This window comes from Notamacropus eugenii, chromosome 5, assembly GCF_028372415.1.
Source record: "Notamacropus eugenii isolate mMacEug1 chromosome 5, mMacEug1.pri_v2, whole genome shotgun sequence".
Lineage (NCBI taxonomy): Eukaryota > Metazoa > Chordata > Mammalia > Diprotodontia > Macropodidae > Notamacropus > Notamacropus eugenii.
This window is the reverse complement of record NC_092876.1, coordinates 153064903-153083928: the sequence shown is the minus strand read 5'-3', so window position 1 is coordinate 153083928 and position 19026 is coordinate 153064903. Positions and strand designations below refer to the sequence as shown.

At 33.2% G+C, this 19026-nt stretch overlaps 1 protein-coding gene across 7 annotated transcripts in view; it reads left to right on the top strand.

Annotated features, from left to right (window-relative positions):
• DYNC2H1 (dynein cytoplasmic 2 heavy chain 1) overlaps nt 1-19026 on the top strand; it is a 413209-nt gene that overhangs the window by 44918 nt on the left and 349265 nt on the right. For all 7 annotated transcript variants that reach the window (XM_072611238.1, XM_072611237.1, XM_072611242.1 and 4 more), the window contains 5 exons: nt 2043-2138; nt 5481-5633; nt 5716-5814; nt 13061-13200; nt 16997-17225. In XM_072611238.1, coding sequence (XP_072467339.1) covers nt 2043-2138; nt 5481-5633; nt 5716-5814; nt 13061-13200; nt 16997-17225 — 717 coding nt within the window. The remainder of the gene's footprint in view (nt 1-2042; nt 2139-5480; nt 5634-5715; nt 5815-13060; nt 13201-16996; nt 17226-19026) is intronic.

Here is a 19026-nt window from a genome sequence, read left to right as displayed (position 1 = left end):
ACCCAGGTCTTTGGGTTCTATCCACTATACCATGCTTTCTCTTCTTTAGAGTTTTTTTGACAAAAGTGGAATTTTTGCCTTTAAATATCTGTGTTGTATAGATTTCCTATATGGAAGTTTCTCCAATTGGTAATAGTCTTCTATGAATTTGGTAGTCTATAAATCTGAAGTTAATGAAATATTTCTTGGAGTGCTTCCATTTTTGCAGAGAAACACCCATGCAGTTTTTGGGTCAAAGTTAACCCTATCTTTTTTACATTTGGAGATCACTATCAACATTTGTGAAGGAAGAACAGAAAAAAAAATCCATTGTTTGACTTTGTGTTTTGAAAAACATTAGCCTGATATAGGAACTATTAAAGCATTAGGGAAAACCAATATTATGTGTATACTCGTGTGCATGTGTGTAAGTGTAAATAAAGCTGGGGTGTGAAGAAGGGTTATTGTAGTAGGGTGTTGAGGAACATGTATTTGTCTAATATTATGTAACTCTATAGCTTTATTTCCCAGAAGATACCCTTATAAAGGCCTAGCACAAAGAGGATGGGGAATGATTATTTTTGTCATGAAATGGCTTGTTTTTATCTTTTCTTAGACTTTGGGGCAGGTATGGAGGAAGAGTAAGACTCACTAATTTTCTTCCCTCTTTCTGTGCAGCTTGAACTCAATAAGACAAAATAATATTTTTGCTCTTTTCTAATTTCTTATACTGAGCATTAGCCCATTTTAGAAGAAACTTTTTTATTTTATAATCATATGTTGTAAATTAGGAGGACATACTTAGACACATCCATCCACCTTTCCTGACAAGATATGAGACACTTCATAATTAATTGGCTTAGGTGTTTTGGTGATTTCTTCCTGAGTCCTTACCAGATCATTCCCTGGAGGTCTTCCTTAGGGATCCAGACAGTTTACCACCATGTCTGTAAAAGCTTTCCTTATCTAAGTGAACAGTATACTCTCTTGCCTCAGTTTTCATAATATCCTTAGAATCTCTTTGGTCTCCATTACAGTTTACTATATCTTATTATTCACCTTTGTAATTCTATTAAATAGTAACAATAATAACAGATAACATTTACATAGCATATAAAGTTTGCCATGTGCTTTTAAAAATATTTCATTTAATTCTCACACCAATCCTGGGAAGTAGGTGCTATTATTATCCCCATATTATAGAGGGGGAAACTGAGGCACATAAGAGTTAAGTGAGTTGCCCGGGGATGGCTGGTATGTTTTATTGCTGTCATTTATTTTCCTAATATACTGGCCCCATCTCTATTGACTCTTCCCTTTTAACAAAGAAATGCACACAAGCAAAACACTCAACTAGACAGGACATTCTGCTCCTGTATTACCTACCTCTCTACACATTTTCCTCTTATCAGAATGTATGCTTCCTGAAAGTAGGGGCTATGTCATTGTTCATCTTTATATCTCAGAACCATTGGCATAGGACAGAAATGTTGATTGAATTCAGTGGAATCTATAAGTGAGTAATTTCATCATTATTACCAGGTATTTAAGTGGCCATGTGTAGTATAGATGAAAACAATTAACTGCTTTACATTCCTACAGTTTTTCATATGCAAGATGCGGTGAGTGCAGAAGCATGAAAACCTTATACTGGGAGTATAAATGCATTGAAGCAGCCATTCTACTTTTGGGGTAAAAGCTAGTGTTTATTTGAAAAAAGTAATTTGTTTTCATACAGAAACTCACTGTCATGCTCATGGTTTTTTATATTGAATAAAATGGTTAATCTGTGCTTAAAAGCATTAAAATACCTTATTTAACTGAAGGTAATTACTGTAAACAAAATTATGTAAGACTGAGAAATGCACATAATTTGTATTTTTGTTGTGGTATTTGAGGAAATGAATTTGTTTTTATAAAAGTTGTTAAAATAGAACATGTTTCTTGAAAGTTAATTTGTATACAAAAATAATACTTGAATTTTATAAGGTAGTTAAAAGTATTTGTGCAACAAATAGCAAAATATTAATCATTCGTTTTGCTGACCATTTGTTATTTTATAGGTGGCGCATTTTTACAATTCTATTGATCAGCAGATGATTCAAAGCCAGAGACCAATGATGTTACAGTCTGCTTTAGCATTTGAACAAATAATTAAGGTAAAATGGTTTTTTTTATAATTATATTTTGAAATGTGCTTATCAACTGTTTTCATTATCAACATACTCAGTGTATCAGGTGATTTCAGATGTGTTCATCTTTCTTTAATTCATTCCCTCATTCTTAGCATCTTGCCATGTTTTTTAAAGAGTAGTTTATGACCACCTACTGTGAAATCCTTGCATTTTTCTTCACCTCACATATCATTGTGTTTCTTTGTTATCTTCTCCGCTTGAAATCTCAGAGAAATAACTTTTTTTTTCTTTATTGGTGAAACACTCATTTTCCTCTCAACTTATTCACTTTGAGCTCAGTTCTCCTTGTGCTTTTCCTGTCTACCTTATGACTCTTCAAAAAAATGTAATAAGGCTTTTTTTTCTCCTCTGGTTTTATCTAAATGAGCACTAGGACTCTTGGAAGTGTTTAGAAATTTCCCTTTAGATACAATTCTCAATTTCCATCTAAATAATTCTCTTTTTTCCTCAAGCGCCAGTGTTCAAGATGAACTATTCCTTATTCTGTTAGATTTAATTCCTGAGGCTGAAATTGTGTTGTGTATTACTAAAATTACACAGCATTCATTTTCATTTCTCTATCTCTTAACATCCTTCCCAGTCTGGCTTTCATCTGTTTTTTCAGGCTTATTACATCTTATTTTCTCTTTTACACTTTATGGGCAGTCCAATGTTTTTCTTCCTCAGTGACCTGCCATATTCCTTCTCTTTGTTGTTGTACATCTGACTCCTTGCTTGAAATGCACTCTCTGCCTCACCTCTGCCCCTTAGAAATTCTGCCTTCGTTCATAGCTCAGCTCAAGTCCTGTCTAAATATAAGCCTTTTCTTATCCTTCTTTTGTGTCACAGACTCTTTTGGCAGTCCTGTGGAGCTGAGAGACCTCTTCTCAGGATAATGTTTTTAAATAATTGAGGAAAATGCTAAATTTTAGTTAAAGGTTAGTGAAAATAAAGGGGTAATTTTTTTCCCATTCAAGTTTACAAACTCTGAAATCTATCCATGGATCCTGTGGGAGTCCTTAGTGTAATTACTGGTGCCTCTCCCCCCCGCCTGGCACATAGTAGGACTTAACAAATATTTGATGACTGATTTGAAAGAATAATACAAAGGTGGATATTTGTGGTTTGGAAGTTTGATGTCCTTTTCTCTCTGATTTGGGTGTCTTTGGTATAACACATGTCCTTTGAAAACCTAAAATGCTCTTAAGACATAGAGACATATTTTGCATCTATAAATTCGATTCTATTCAACAGATTGTTAGAAAGACAATTCTTTTATGTTAAAATTCAGTTCTGTTCAAGTAAACAAATTTTTATTAAGTATGTGCTATGTGTAAGGCACTGTTTTGATGCTCAGGGAACAAGGACAAACTTTGCTTGCCTAGTTCTTATTAAGTCTTGAAAGCCCATTCAGATATCACTTCTATGAAACTTTGCTTGAATCCCTTGGCTGAAAATCAGCTTTCTCATCTAGCTTCATACTAGATTATATTCCTCTTATTTATTGATTCTTGTTTGGATTTTATTCATCAAAGTTTATATCATAATTTCTAACTAAATTAGATCGTCTTTGATTTCAGGGTCATTCTTTGTATTTTTTTTTTTCTTTCTTCCATGTTTGAATGGAGGGATGGTTTACTTGGTGACATTTCAGATCCTGGGCTGGCAATTGTGTACCAGCAGAAAGTGAATGAGAGGGTTCCTGTTTAAAAGAGAAATTGCGTCAGCTTTTAGGTTTCATTGTCTCTGATATCTCATATTTACTGTTTTGACTGATTATTTGATTTGATCTGTTGCTTTTTCTTGCCCTCTAGTATCTAGGTGTTCCATGATTTTTGGCTACAATGCATTGATTTACCTTGACCTGTAGCTTCCACATACTTCTGAGATTAGACATTAATTATTAAACCTACTGTTCAGTCTTCATCTCTGGCTCTTATTTCTGAGGGCCATATTTAATCATTGTTTATATTTATACCCCTTGTGGTAGGTTCTTTTGCCTCTCTAAAATTATCCCTTCTTGAGATGCATAAAGACTCACAATTTTAAAATTCAATTAACAAACATTTGTTAAGCATCTGTTATGTACACAGAATGTTGCTAAGCACTTAGAATATATAAAATTCAAAGAAAATTCCTTATCTTGTGGAATTTGTTTCCTCTTGGGGTAAAAGAACATGTAAATAAGCTACACAAAATAGTACACGGTAAGTGCATAAGTAGGTCACAAAATACCATGCAGAGTTGAAAGACGAGAAAATAATTTAATTGAGATCAGGAAGAATTTTATGAAAGAGCTACTACTTAACTTAGCTCTTGAAGATTTTCAACAGGTAAAAATGAGGTATATGACTGGATGAAAACTAGATGAAAACTAACTTTAGGATAATGGCCAGATGAGGCCATACTTTGAAATGAGATGGAATGGGATGGGGTAAATGTCATAATTAGAGGACTTAAGATTGACATGGAGGAAAGCCTTATTTGTTAACCTCTTGTGCTTTACAGAGACTTTGAGTGTATTCTATCTAAGGCAGTTTCTAGGTTTCTCTGGCCCCCTCATTGTGGTGGTTGAGTTACACTGGATAAACTTTCTTAGGAAATAGTGATGGTTTCTGCCCTTCCGTCCTTCCAAGTTTTCATTGTCAGTAGTGTGTTTAAAAAATGTTAGGTTGAAGTTTTCTCAGTCTTATACTATAATTTAGAAAGGATACCTTCATTTGTGTTTGTTAGAATATAGTATTTCTTTTTTTTTTTTTTTGTCATGTCTCTTTTCTACCACTCTGTTAAGATCAATGCAGAAGCTGATTGGGACTCAATAGAACTGAGGGCTAATTTGTAATTTTTCTTTATTTCATGACTTGCTATGACCTCAGAGTTCCTCACCACATGGTCAGCCTTTTGGTGAAGGAGCCTTTCTGCTCTTAAGACTGGTCCTCTGAATGCAGACATAGTCTATTCCCAGAATATATTGGAAGCCTTTCTAGCATGATACTACTGCTTTCTGGAGATTATGACTTGCCCTGTTCATAAACTAGAACATTTCAGATTTAAGAATTGAATTCTTTGTAACTTCAAGTCCAAAACTTAGTCCATTATGTTATGTAGTCTTCCCTGAGAAGATAAAGAGCTGATTATCTTTTAAAAATAGGGCAATAGAGACGTTATCTGCTTATTCCTTTATTACTTAACTTGGGTATACTGAGTTCTCAGACCACACAGACATGTGAGGGGTATGAATGATATTAGGATTTATAATATTTTGAGCTCTTTGAGAGAAAGGTATAGCTTAAATTGTAATTGAGTATGTCATCTGTGTTTACTTAGAATTCAAAACCTGGTGCTGGAGAAAAGTCACAGATTACCTGGGATAATCCTAAAGAATTAGAAGGCTACATCCAAAAACTACAAAGTGCTGCAGAACGACTTGCTACAGAAAACAGAAAACTAAGAAAGTGGCATGCCACATTTTGTGAAAAGGTATATTTTATTTAGAAAATTGGGGGGGAGAGTGTTGCATTTAGCACACCTGTTTTATTAACCAGCCTTTGCTTTATAACAGGTTGTAGTGCTCATGAACATTGACCTGCTTCGACAACAACAGCGCTGGAAAGATGGACTCCAGGAACTGAGAACTGGTTTAGCTAGTGTAGAGGCACAGGTATGGCTTACTTATAATACTACAGTCAGTTGTGAAATCAGAAACTTTCAGACTACTAATGAAGTAAACGGATAACATCATAAAAGTGAACTTTATGTCTTTAATGAACTTAAATAATCGGGATTCCTTTCACGCTTGGACACCAAAATCCCTTTCAAATTTCAAATTCTGTGATCTTGTACCAAGAAAATATTTAGGATTCTTTGGCAGAAATTTATTTAGAGATTGAAAATAAAATAAATACTATATTTATATTTCAAAAATATGAAAATATTGTCCTATGATATTTTGAAATATTTAGATCTGTGCCCTGCCATTTTATCTGTTTACGGGAGCCAAATTTTAGCCTTTGGTTGTTTGCTGTCAAGCTGCTGATGCTGAGGCAAACAGCTTCCATTTACCAATTACTGATTCATTTTTAGATGGTTGAGATGTTATTCCTCATGTTCAAACAGCATTTTGAGATGTGATGATAATGAGGATGACAGTGATAGTGATTGCTATTTAATAATAGATAATATTTATATGGCCCTTTAAAGTTTGCAAAGTACTTTATGTGCATAGTATTACCTCACTGATCCTCACAACTCTGTGTTATTATTATGATACTCATTTTATAGATGTAGTAACTGCTGCTGAGAGACAAGAAGCGTCTTAGACAGGATTTGAACTCGTCTTTCTGACTCTAAGTCCAATGTTCTAGCATTAGCTTCTCCAATGCTAATAGTTAGAACTCCTTTATCTAGTGCTTTAAGATTTAAGTATCCTTCTGTTGATTCATCATGACATGATTATGAACACTCTGGTTGGTTCTACTAAATTGAAAGGCTTCTGATATTCTTGTGGTAACATATATTGTGCAGTGGGTGGCTTCATTAAGTACTGTAAAGAGAGAAAAGAAGCTTATTGTCAGGAGATTGTCCATTAGGTGATACCTTATTTGGCATTCTGAAACAAAGCAAAATACTAAATGACATCTTCTCTTGTAGGATAGTGGCAGGATGCTGCTAAGAATAACAGATTTTAGACTGTTTATAAAAAATTGAATTAACTGTTGCTGCTTAAAATGTTAATTCTTTATCAAAAATCTGATGATGTGACTTTACTGGAGTAACTGAAGTGTACCAATATTGGTGTTTTTACTCTATGAAACCAGATGACTCACTAGTTCTTGTAGGCAAATACAAGAGGCCATTTCATTATTCACCCAAAGGAACAAGAAATATCATTTTTTGGGACAGTTTGTTATCTCACTTTTTGGTGACCAGCATTGTGTTTCATGATTCTGTTGATCCTTATTATAATGATTAAGAAGTAGAGTAATTCTGTGGAGTACTTGATAAGATCTTTAAAATCAAACCAAAACATAAATACTTATACTTGATATCTTCATTAAGAAGGTGTACATAAGGGAGAATAGTAGAAAATATGTTAGAAAATGTGGTTCAGTATTAGGAAATGAAGGAGCCTGAACACTATCAGACTGCACAAATTCTCTTGCCTGTATAGGATGAATCTTTTTTGAGGGGTTCTCTATTTTATTGATATAGGGTAGTGGTTTTCAAAGTTTTTGGTCTCAGGACTTCTACACTGTTAACAATTTTTGAAGACTTTGCAAAGACCTTCTGTTTATATAGGTTATATCTATCAATATTAGAAATTAAAACATATTATTATTATTATAGAAATGGTTTTGACCTTGCAGACTCCCTGAAAGGACATCCCTATAGGACCTCAGAACACACTTGGAGAACCTCTGATAAAGAGAACTCTCAGTGAGGAAGCACTTTCTACTAAAATAGATTAACAAATCTATTTTAGAGAATTGCTTGGTAGTCTGAAAGGTTGAGTCACTTACCAATGGTTGTACAACCAGGATGTATGGGCTGGACAGTCCTTCTAGATTACAAGGCCAGTTCTTTTCCTCCTATTACACTGTCTCTGAATACTTTCTTCAGGAAGAGAATCATAAAGTTAAAGACATGGCAAGCTGCTAAAATATGACCAATAATAATAATGATAGCTAGCATTTATATGGTGCCTATTGTGGGCCAAGCACTGTGCCTTAAAAAAATACTGTATTTTTCTTTCATTTGTATTCCCAGCCATTAGCAAAGTGCTTGTCACATAGTAAATGCCTTTTCCCACTCCTTGCAATTTTATTTTATTTTTTGTTACATTTTAAGTTCCAAATCCTCTCCTCTCCCTCCCTACCCCACACTAGAGAATGCTACCATTTGATTCAGATATACAAATATATGTAAAAACATACTATGCATCCTTCTATTTGTCAGTTATTTCTCTGGAGGTGGATAGAACCTTCTTTCATAGGTTCTTTGTAGTTGATTGTTTTATAATACTCAGAGTAATTTAGTCATTCCTAGTTCTTCAAATAATATTCATTCTTTGAATAACACAATGTTCTCTTTGTTCTACTCATTTCACTCTTCATTGTTTCATACAAGTCTTTCCATGTTACTCTAAAATAAACCTGCTCATCATTTCTTACAGAGCCGCACTATTCCATCACAATCATGTATCACAACTTGTTTATCTATTTCCCAATTGATAGACATCTCAATTTCCAGTTCTTTGCCACCACAAAGAGAGCTTCTGTAAATATCACAGAATATAGAAGCTCTTTTCCTTTTTCCCCGATCACCTTGGAAAACAGACCTAGTAGTGGTATTTCTGGGTCAAAAGGTGTACACAGTTTTATAACTCTTTGGACATAATTCCAGATTGTTCTCCCTAATGGTTGGATCAATTCAGAATTCTACCAGTAGTGAATTAGTGTCCCAGTTTTTCCACATCTTTTCTAACATTTGTCATTTTTCTCTTATATCACTTTAGCTAATTGATAAATGTGAGATACCTCAAAGTTGTTTTAATTTGCATTTCTCTAATCAATAATGATTTAGAGCATTTTTTCATATGACTATATATAGTTTTGATTTCTTCACTGAAAAGATTCCCATTCATATCCTTTGACCATTTACTAATTGGGGAATGATGCACATTTTTATAAATTTCAAAAAGTTCTCTATATGTTTGAGATATGAGACCTTTATCTGAGAAACTGTCTATAAATTCTCCCCCTCCCCTCCGTTTTCTGCTTTCTTTCTAATTTTGGCTACATAGATTTTATTTGTACAAACTTTTTTTTAATTTATGTAGTCAAAATGATCTGTTTTACACCTCACATTGCTCTCTATCTCTTGTTAATTCATAAATTCTTCTCTTGTTCATAAGTCTGATAGGTAATATGTTCAGTGTTACTCTGAATTTCTTATGATATCTCTCTTTATATCTAGGTCATCTATCCATTTGGACCTTATCCCGGTAAATGGTATAAGATATTATTCTATACCTAGTTTCTGCCAGACTACTTTGCAGTTTTCCTAGAAATTTTTACTGAATAGTAAATTCTTATCCCAAAAGCTTAAATCTTTATATTTGTCAAACACAAAGTCTCTATAATCATTTACTCTTGTGTATTGTTATGTCTACTCTGTTCCACTAATGCACTTTTCTGTTTCTTAGCTAGTACCAGGTAGTTTTGATAATTACAGTATAAAATCTGATACTGCTAAACCTTCCTCCTTTACAGTTTTTCCCCATTAATTCATTCCCTTGTTATTCTTTAACTTTTGTTCTTCCAAATGAATTTTGTTTTTATTTTTTTTCTAGCTCAACAAAATTTTTTTTTGGTACTTTGATCAGGATGGCATTGAACAGGTAGATTAGTTAAGATAGAATCATCATTTTTGTTATATAGCTTCTGCTGAAGAATGACTGTTTCCAGTTATTTAAATCTGACTTTACTTGTATAAAAAGTATTTTATAATTATGTTTATATAGTTCCTGGGTTTGTCTTAGCAGGTGTACTCCCAGATGCTTTGTGCTGTCTGTGGTTTTAAGGGGTATTTCTTACCATCTCTTCCTGCAGTGTTGTTTTTTTTGTGTGTGAAATATAGAAATGCTGATATTTATGTGGGTTTATTTCATATTCTGCTTCTTTGCTAAAATTATTGTTTAACTTTTAGTTGAATCTCTAGAATTTTCTAATTGTGTCATCATATTGTCTATAGAAAGCAATAATTTTATTACTTCATTACCCATTTTGATTCCTTCAATTTATTTTTCTCCTCTTATTGCTACTGCTAGCATTTATGAGAAAATTTTGAATAATATTTGTGATAATGGACATCCTTGTTTTAGGCTTGATCTTATTGGGAAGGCTTATTACATTAGAAATAATGCTTGTGGTCATGTTTTTAGGTAGCTACTTATTATTTTGAGGAAAAAGTCCATTTATACCTATGCTTTCAAGTGTTTTCAATAGTAATGAGTGTTATATTTTGTCAAAAGCTTTTTCTATGTCTGTTAGTATATTTACATGATTTGTTACTTTTGTTATTGATATAATCAAACATATTAATAGTTTTCCTTATGTTAAATAATCCCTGAATTCTTTTTATAAATCTCACTTAGTCACAATGTATAATGTTTGTGATATATCATTGTAGTCTCCTAGCTAGTATTTTATTTTTGTGCTAAGCACTTTACAAATATTGTCTCTTTTTTTCTCACAACAACTGTGGGAGGTAGGTGCTATTATTATCTTCATTTTGCAGTTGAAGAAACTGAGAAAAGTACATTAAATGATTTGCCCACGGTCACACAGTTAAGTGTCTGAGGTTAGATTTGAACATGATAAAAATAAAATGGACTATATTAACAGATTTGGTCAACATGAAATTGATGATCGTAACAGAAAAAATAACAAATTACCAATGGCAGAAATCATACCTAAGTCACTTTTTCTGTGTTAGTCAGTAGTATGCCTAAAGAATGAATAAAGATGAGATGACGCCCTACTAAGACCTGTTCTGACTAATTACTGAAAAATGGGAATGAAAAAATTTCTTATGTCAGTTTAATCTGTGATACAGTTGCTACATTGAGGAAGTAAAGATGGCCAAGAAAATATAGTGAATATTTGATGTAGACATTTCTCTTCTGTGCTGGCTGATTGATCAAAACTTTTCGGCTATCTTTGAAGCAACTTTAACCGTTTTTGTGGTTTTCTTGGTTGGAAACAGTATGCCTTATCCTAATTATATCACTTCTGTCTTCTTCCTTTGAATAGTTAGTTAAGTTCTTGAATCAATTGCTAGTTCTCTCAATGAGTATTTAACTTTTGTTCTTATGGGACACTATCTCCTCATCTAGCCATTGATCAGTGAAATATTTATTGATCAGGAATTATGTGCAAGGAAAGCATTCCAAAAGAAACTGTGGGCAGTATTTGAACTGCAACAGAGCATGGTTCTTTGGAAAGATTTTTATTTAGAAATAGGTGTGAATACTGCCTTAGGCATTACCTATGTGATGTACAAGTCACTTCACCTCCTAGACCTCAGATTCCTTACTTGTAAAAGGAGATGGGACTACAATAATTCCATGGTTCCTTTCAGTGTCAAATCACCTCAAGATTCTTGTCAAGACTGGAGATAAAGCAGTCAAGAATAATAGTGGTATATAACATATACTCATTTGTAAAATCTTGCAGAAGAAATTTGATGGGAGATTTGGAGTAGTATTGTGTTCCAAGGAGAATAGCAAGTAGATGAAAGTAGAATACATCTTCAGATATTCCTATAGTGATCCCATCATCTGTGACATTGGAAGAGCCATATTCGGTCTCCAGTGTGCCCTATGAGGAAGCACAAATGACATTTAAGAAAATGAAGTTGGGAAAAGCAGCTGTACCAGCTCAAATATTTCTGAAATTTTTTTTTCTGTAAGCAACATAATTTTGAAAACATTAAGGAATCAATTTTCAAGATATATGAAAGAATGAGAAAGAATTGCAAATAACTAAAAAAGTTATAAACAGTATCGCTACACAAAAATATATATTTGATAAGTCATTAGAACTTGGATAAGTCATTAATTAGAACTGTCCTATATGCTTTCTCATCTTACTAAAATGCTTTTGAGAATGACCTAAAATATTGAGGATATCCTTGATGAAAATACTAATGAGCAGATAAAATATCTGCAAATGACATTTAATAATTGGCTTCATTTTCAGTAGCACAAATGACACAGGGGCATGATAAATTTAGGATCCTGTTGTATTTATTGCTTATTTATGCTAAAAAAAAAAAAGGTCTTGAATGAGTCTCTCCCATTAGAAGGTATTTTCAGTGTATGTTAAGATCATACCAGATCACAGGGATAAAACTGTTCAATGACTCTCTATCAATATTAAATTATATTGATAAAAGGGGAGATACTTACTCTCCAGGGCTATTTGCCTCTCTTATGGAGGATGCGTCTTACAGAGTGCAAATGGTAAATTAATTCCATATAGAGAGGCCTGTTACATGATCTGATGCTGAACAAAAGGAGCAGAACCAGGAGAACTTTGTACTCAGCAACAACCACACTGTGGAAGGACTTTTTCTGGTAAGACTTAGAACTTCATTGCAATGCAAAGACTTAAAAATTTTCCAATGGTCTTTTTAGGCAAAATGCCTTCCACATCCAGAGAAAGAACTGTGGAATTCAATCGCAGATTGTAGCAAATCATTTTCTTTTGTATTACGTTTTGGTTTGTTATATAATTTCTCCCATTCATTTTAATTCTTCTATACAACATGACTATGGAGAAAATTATTTAATAGGAATGTATGTGTAGAACCGATATAAAATTGTATGCCATCTTGGGGAGAGAGGGAGGACTTGGGGGGGAGAGAGGAAAAGAAAAAATCTAGGTTGTATGGTAGTGATTGTGGAACACTGAAAATAAAAAAAAAAGGAAATCTGTTTTGAATAGCACTTGGGAATGTTGAGGCCAAATGTTGCAATATGTTTGACACCACCGGTACAGATGTTCCTGATGTGGAAGACCTTGAAATTCTGTCTCTGACCCTTGTTGCACATCCCAGAGCAAATCACTTTACCATTTGGAGATTTAGTTTCATTATCTATAAAATGGGTATAGTAATAATTGTATTATTTCAAAGAGTTGTTATGAGGAAAGTACTTTATAAGTAATAAATTGTTAAAAATGGATACTCTATATTTAAAAATTATTATTAAAATATTTGAGTTGAAATTGAGATAATTATTTCATTTAAACCTTGATGTTTCAATGATTTTTAATGTATTAACATAAGAATATTAGAATAAAATTGCTGTAACCTAATTCTAACTAAATGATGTTATATTTAAGGGATTCCAAGCAAGTGACATGCATGCATGGAAGCAGCACTGGAATCATCAGCTCTACAAAGCCCTGGAGCATCAGTACCAAATGGGCTTAGAAGCACTTAATGAGAATCTGCCAGAAATAAACATAGATTTAACTTATAAGTAAGAAATTTTTCACCACTGTTTAAAATATAGTGTTTAATTTTTTTTTAAATTGAGGTTTTAAATTTGTTCATTTTCTAGTTTTTTTAGTTGCATGCCCAATTCATTCATCTGCTCTTTCTCCTTTTTAAGCTTTAGCGATATACCTTTTCTCCTAAGTATTTCCTTGACTGCATCCCACAAATTTTTGTATGTTGTCTAATTGTTGTCATTGACTTTATTAAAGATAATTGATTGTCTTTATGATTTATTCTTTGACCCACACATTCTTTAGGATTAGATTATTTAGTTTCCAGTTTATTTTTAATCTATGCTTGCAGGGCCCTCTATTGAATGTAATTTTTATTACATTATAGTTTGAAAGTAGTGCATTTAATATTTCTGCTTTTCTACATTTGTTGATGAGGTTTTTATGTTTTTATGTTATTTATATGTGAGGTATTTTATGTTTACAACACATGGTCAGTTTTTGTGACTGTGCTATGTAGAACTGAGAAAAAAGATCCACTCCTGTCTATTCCCATTCAGTTTTCTTCAAAGGTCTGTCCCATTTAACTTTTCTAAACTTCTGTTCATTTTTGTAACTTCTTTCTTGTTTATTTTATGGAAAATTTATCTAGTTCTGATGTACACCCTCAATATAGTTTTACTGTTTCTTTCCTTCCGTAACTCACTTAATTTTTCCTTTAAGAAGTTGAATGTTCTACTATTTAATGCATATATGTTTATTATCAATATTACTTCATTGTGTGTACTACCTGAATATTTCCTTTAATTAGTCTATTTTTGCTTTTTCTTTGAGATTGTTGTTGCTGTTTTTGCCTTTTTTTCTTCAGCTAAAGCAATATATATTCTCTTTAGTCCATGATTTTAATTCTCTGTGTGTCGTTTTGTTTCAAGTGTGTTTCTTTAAACATGCTGGATTCTGGTTTCTAAACCATTTTATTCACTTCTATTTTATGGTTGAGTTCATCCCATTCACAGTTATGATGACTATGTATTAACTCTGTCCTATTTTTTTCTGTTTATTCTTTTCTCCCTTTTTTTTTTACCCTCTCCCTCCTCAAAAGTTTGTTTCACTTCTGATCACTGCCTCCCTTAATCTTCCTTATTATCACCATCCTTCCTTTCTCTTAACCCCTTCTATTTTTACTTCTCTCTCTCTCTCTTTTTTTTTGGTTAAAATAGGTTTCTGGACTCAGCTGAGTGTGTATGTATAGTTTTGCCTTTTTGAACCAGTTAAATGAAAGTAAGGTTCAAGCACCCCTCCCATTTTCCCCTCCACTGTAAAAACTTCCTTAATAGCCTTTTTTATGTGAGATAATTTTTATTCTTCTTCTTCTTCCTTCTCCCAGTGCATCCCTCTTTCTCCCTCCTTTTTTTGAGATCGTCCCAACATCATTAACTTATACTTGTGCCATCTATGTAGAATCCTTCTAACTGTCCTAATAATGACAACTTTCTGAGGAATTAGTGTCATCTTCCCAGATAGAAATGTAAATAATTTCTCTTTCAGATTACCTTTTTCATGCTTCTCTTAAGTCTTATTTGTTTGAATGTCAGATTTATTATTCAGGTCTGGTCTTTTCATCGGGAATAATTGAAAGTCTTTTATTTCATTAAAAATCCATTTTTTCCCTGAAGAATTCCACTAAGTTTTTCTGGGTAGGTAATTCTTGATTGTAATCTTACCTTCTTTGCCTTCCAGAATATCATATTTTCAAGTCTTCCACTCTTTTAATGTAGCTGTTAAATCTTGTGTGATCCTGACTGTGACTCCATGGTATTTGAATAATTTCTTTCTGACTGCTTGAAGTATTATCTTCTTGACCTGGGAGCTCTGGAATTTGGCTATAATATTTCTAGGAGTTAAAAGTCTCAGGAGGTGATTGGTGGATTCTTTCAATTTACATTTTGTTCTCTGTTTCTTGGATATTGGGACAGTTTTCCTTTATAATTTCTTGAAATATAACATGTAGGCTTTCTTCAATGATGGCTTTTGTTTAGTGCAATAATTATGAAATTATCTGTCCTCAAACTATTTTTCTGACCAATTGTTTTTCTGATGACATATTTCGCTTTTTCTTCTGTTTTTTCATTCTTTGGACTTTATTTTGTTGTTTCTTGATGTCACATGGAGTCATTAATTTCCACTTGCTTAATTCTAATTTCTGAGAAATTATTTTCTTCAGTGAATTTTTGTATCTCTTTTTAAATTTGGCCAATTCCGCTTTTTAAGGTGCTAGTCTGTATTTTTATGTCTCTTTTACTAAACTGTTAATTCTCTTTTCATAATTTTCTTGAATTGTTTTCATATCTTTTCCTTGTTTTTCCTCTTATCACTCTTTTGAATTTTTATAATTATTTTTTGCTCTTAATTTAGTTCTTCCGGGAATCTTGTTGAGCTTGTGTCAAAAATGCATTTTTCTTTGAGGTCTTGCTTATATTCATTTTCACGTCATGATCTTATGCCCATATTTTTCTTTTTTTTGTTTGTTTATTTGGTTGCTCATTTTCTATCCTATTTATTGACTTTGAACTTTATGTTAGAGTTAGGTTCTGCTCCCCTGGAGTAGAGATGAAGGTGTACTGTCCCAAGCTTGAGGCTCTTTTTCACTGCTGTTTTCATAGCTAGCTCTGGGAGTTTTTAAGTTTTTGGAGCTTCAAAGGGTGTATCATCCTGGGAGAGGTGTGGTCACTGTGCTCCTGGACTATTACCCAGGAAGAGCCCCTCCTTGCAACCCCCAATGATTGCTCTACTCTGTATCAGTTAGCACCCTGATATACACAGGCAGGCCTGCTATCACAGGTTCTTAGATCTGCATTTTAAAAGGAAAGGCACCTTTTGAGGGGTCAACAATCACTTTAATCAAGCACATGTATCACATTCACTTAGTTCAGGGGAAAAAGTCAGCACCCTGAACTTCAGAAAAAATATATATCATAATTCAATGGACAGATCCAACTGTCTGACCATTACATATATACATAGATACCAGAGAGGGAAGCACCAACATCTGAGTTTTCAAAGCTGGGGGCTGCTTAGTGGCTTCCCAGAGTCTTATCTAGCACACAAAGCTTCTTCCAAAAACTAAGCCCCAAAGTACAACCATACCTCAGAGTCTTTATACATTTTTTAGGACCAGAGGACATCACAACCCTTGAGAACCAGTGCCTCATTAGAAAATTAACAAAAGGTGTGGGGTTTCCTACAGATCTTCCCAGACCAATTAACTGGTGGGGAAGATCTTCCCATTAAGAAGCAAAACTATATTAACAATAAGCAAAAAGACATTATCAGTACGTCCTCAGGCCTCCAGTTTCCTTGTGACCACAATCACTCCTCTCCACTGTGGAACTGCGTATGGGCAGTGGAGTTGCCAAATAGTGCCCATTCCTGCACCGAGTGTCAGCATGGGGATCTTATGTGATGATGTTCTGAATAATTGTTCAATCCCTTTACTGACTCTGGCCTGAGAGCACCTGATGCTACTGCTACTGTTGATGCAATCTCCAAGGCCTGTAACTGTTACTGCCAGTATGTGGGCTCCATGTCAGTCCCTGTCCCAGTGTCACAGACCTGTCCTTCTGACCTCCTAAGTTGTTTTGTGCTGGAAAAATGTCTCACTCCAATCTTTTGTTGATTCTGCAACTCTAGAATTAGATTTAAAGCGTTATTTTAATGTTTCTTAGAGGGGAATGTTGGAAGAACTCAGATGCTTTTTCTGCCGTCTTGGCTCCTCCCCTCTTAATTTCTTTACAATTTTTATTCAAAAATGATTTGTTCAACTTTTAGACAAGGAAGATTGCAGTTCAAACCTCCCTTTGAAGAAATCCGTGCTAAATATTACAGAGAAATGAAGAGATTCATCAGTATCCCAAACCAGTTTAGAGGAGTGGGTGATGCAGGAGATGAAGGTATCTTTACCATTATGATTGAAAGAAATGCAAGTGGATTCCTGACTATTTTCAGCAAAGCAGAAGATCTGTTCAGAAGACTGGCAGCTGTTTCAGACCAACTTAAGGTAATGATTTTGCAGTTTTTCATTGTATATTTTTGCCATTCTTTTTGACATATTTCATTTGAATGATTTTATAATAAGTGTATAGTAATTTTTATTGGTAGCATTAAATGTGCAAATTTGTGTTTTCCTTTGCATATAATTGGTATATAGTTAGAAAATCCATGTATAATGAGTGGATTACTAGACTAGTAGTATAGAAAATACAGGTTTGAATCTTACTTCTGACATTGATTTGTTACGTGTGCATGACCTTCCTTTCTCTGGGCCACAAGTTTCCTCATCTCTAAAATGGCCATAGTTGTAGTATCCACAATGTTGTTATGTAACTCAGATGAGAAAATGCATTAAAATGGTTTATACATTTTAAAAGTTCTACATAATTGCCAGATTTTATTCTTATAAACTTTGAAGAATGTAGCAAACCAATGAATCATATATAGGGATTCTTTTATCTATAGTTTTTATGCAAGTTAAAGAAAAGACAGAATATCAATAGGGAAGGTTTTCCTAAATATTATTGTAGTATTTTGATTTTTATTTCAAATACATAGACTTTCAGATTCTGTAATCTGCTTAGCATCTAACTTAAATATGCCAAAAGTTTAAGCATGTACTAAAGTGCAGGTAATGAAACCCTCACCTCTGTTTGAATGTGGTGCTCCTCTAACAGATTTTTTCAGTTAATATAGTTCTGTATGATCATATCCAATATTTAATCCACTATACTCATTTAATTTAAATCCACTAAACTAATTTAATACAATATATAATCCACAGATCATATGTAGCAATGTGTTATATACATATATCTATATCTTTGTCTGTACTTATATTTCACGACTTAAGATTTTAGTTTTGTTTGAGATTCTTAAATAGCCTTATGACTAATTAGAAATCTGTATAAATAGATAATTTCTTACTTGTCTTACTTGTCTCCAGCCTAACTCTATGGCTCTGGCTATCATTGCTTCCTGATCAGTTTATGGGAAAAAAAAAGATTATGGTTGCCAGGTTGACCATTTTTGTTTGAATTATTTTTTTCAACAGTATAACAGCTGACCAGTAAGCAAGCATATGACAACTAAATTGGTTTGAATATCCATGTGATTGATTTTTCAGGGCATTGTCATTATTTTAGAATAAAACCAAGCCCTGATAATTTAAGAAATATCCTGTTTAAATAGCACTGCTAATATTCAGCTCAAATTTTCATAATTTGCTAAAACTGTAAACATTTTATACATTTTGAAAGTTTACCCCTCATGCCTACTCTTGCTTGGTCTGCTTCACTCATAAATGTCAGTTTAAAATGATGATACTATATAAAGCTTAAAAGTGGTTTACTTGTCACTCTATCACAGGTCTTGGAAACAAAAAGATTGGGATTATTGATTTTTGACATTGAATATTTGTAGTTTTGTATTCTGTCTGTTCTTTTATTTTTCTGTATTTCATCAAGTATAAAACTCCCTAGTCAAACCTGTAATAAAAGATCATTGGTTATGTGCTGCTGAACAATAATCAAGGATCAATATTTAGAGGAGGAAAATCATTGCTATTTTCTAGTTTTAACATGCTTAAGTTGTTTAAAATATTCAAGTGACATAATTTTCCAAGGAACTAAGTTTAATTGCTTATTGTAAACTTTCCAAAAGATTTTGAGTTCATGCTTTGGGTAAAGGGTCTGGATTGTGTTGTTTCATTTTTATATCCCCATGCCTTCCTTATCTTATATCACCATCTAGCACAGATCTTTCTGCATATGAGAAGGTTGGTTAATGTTGATTGAATTGAAAAACAA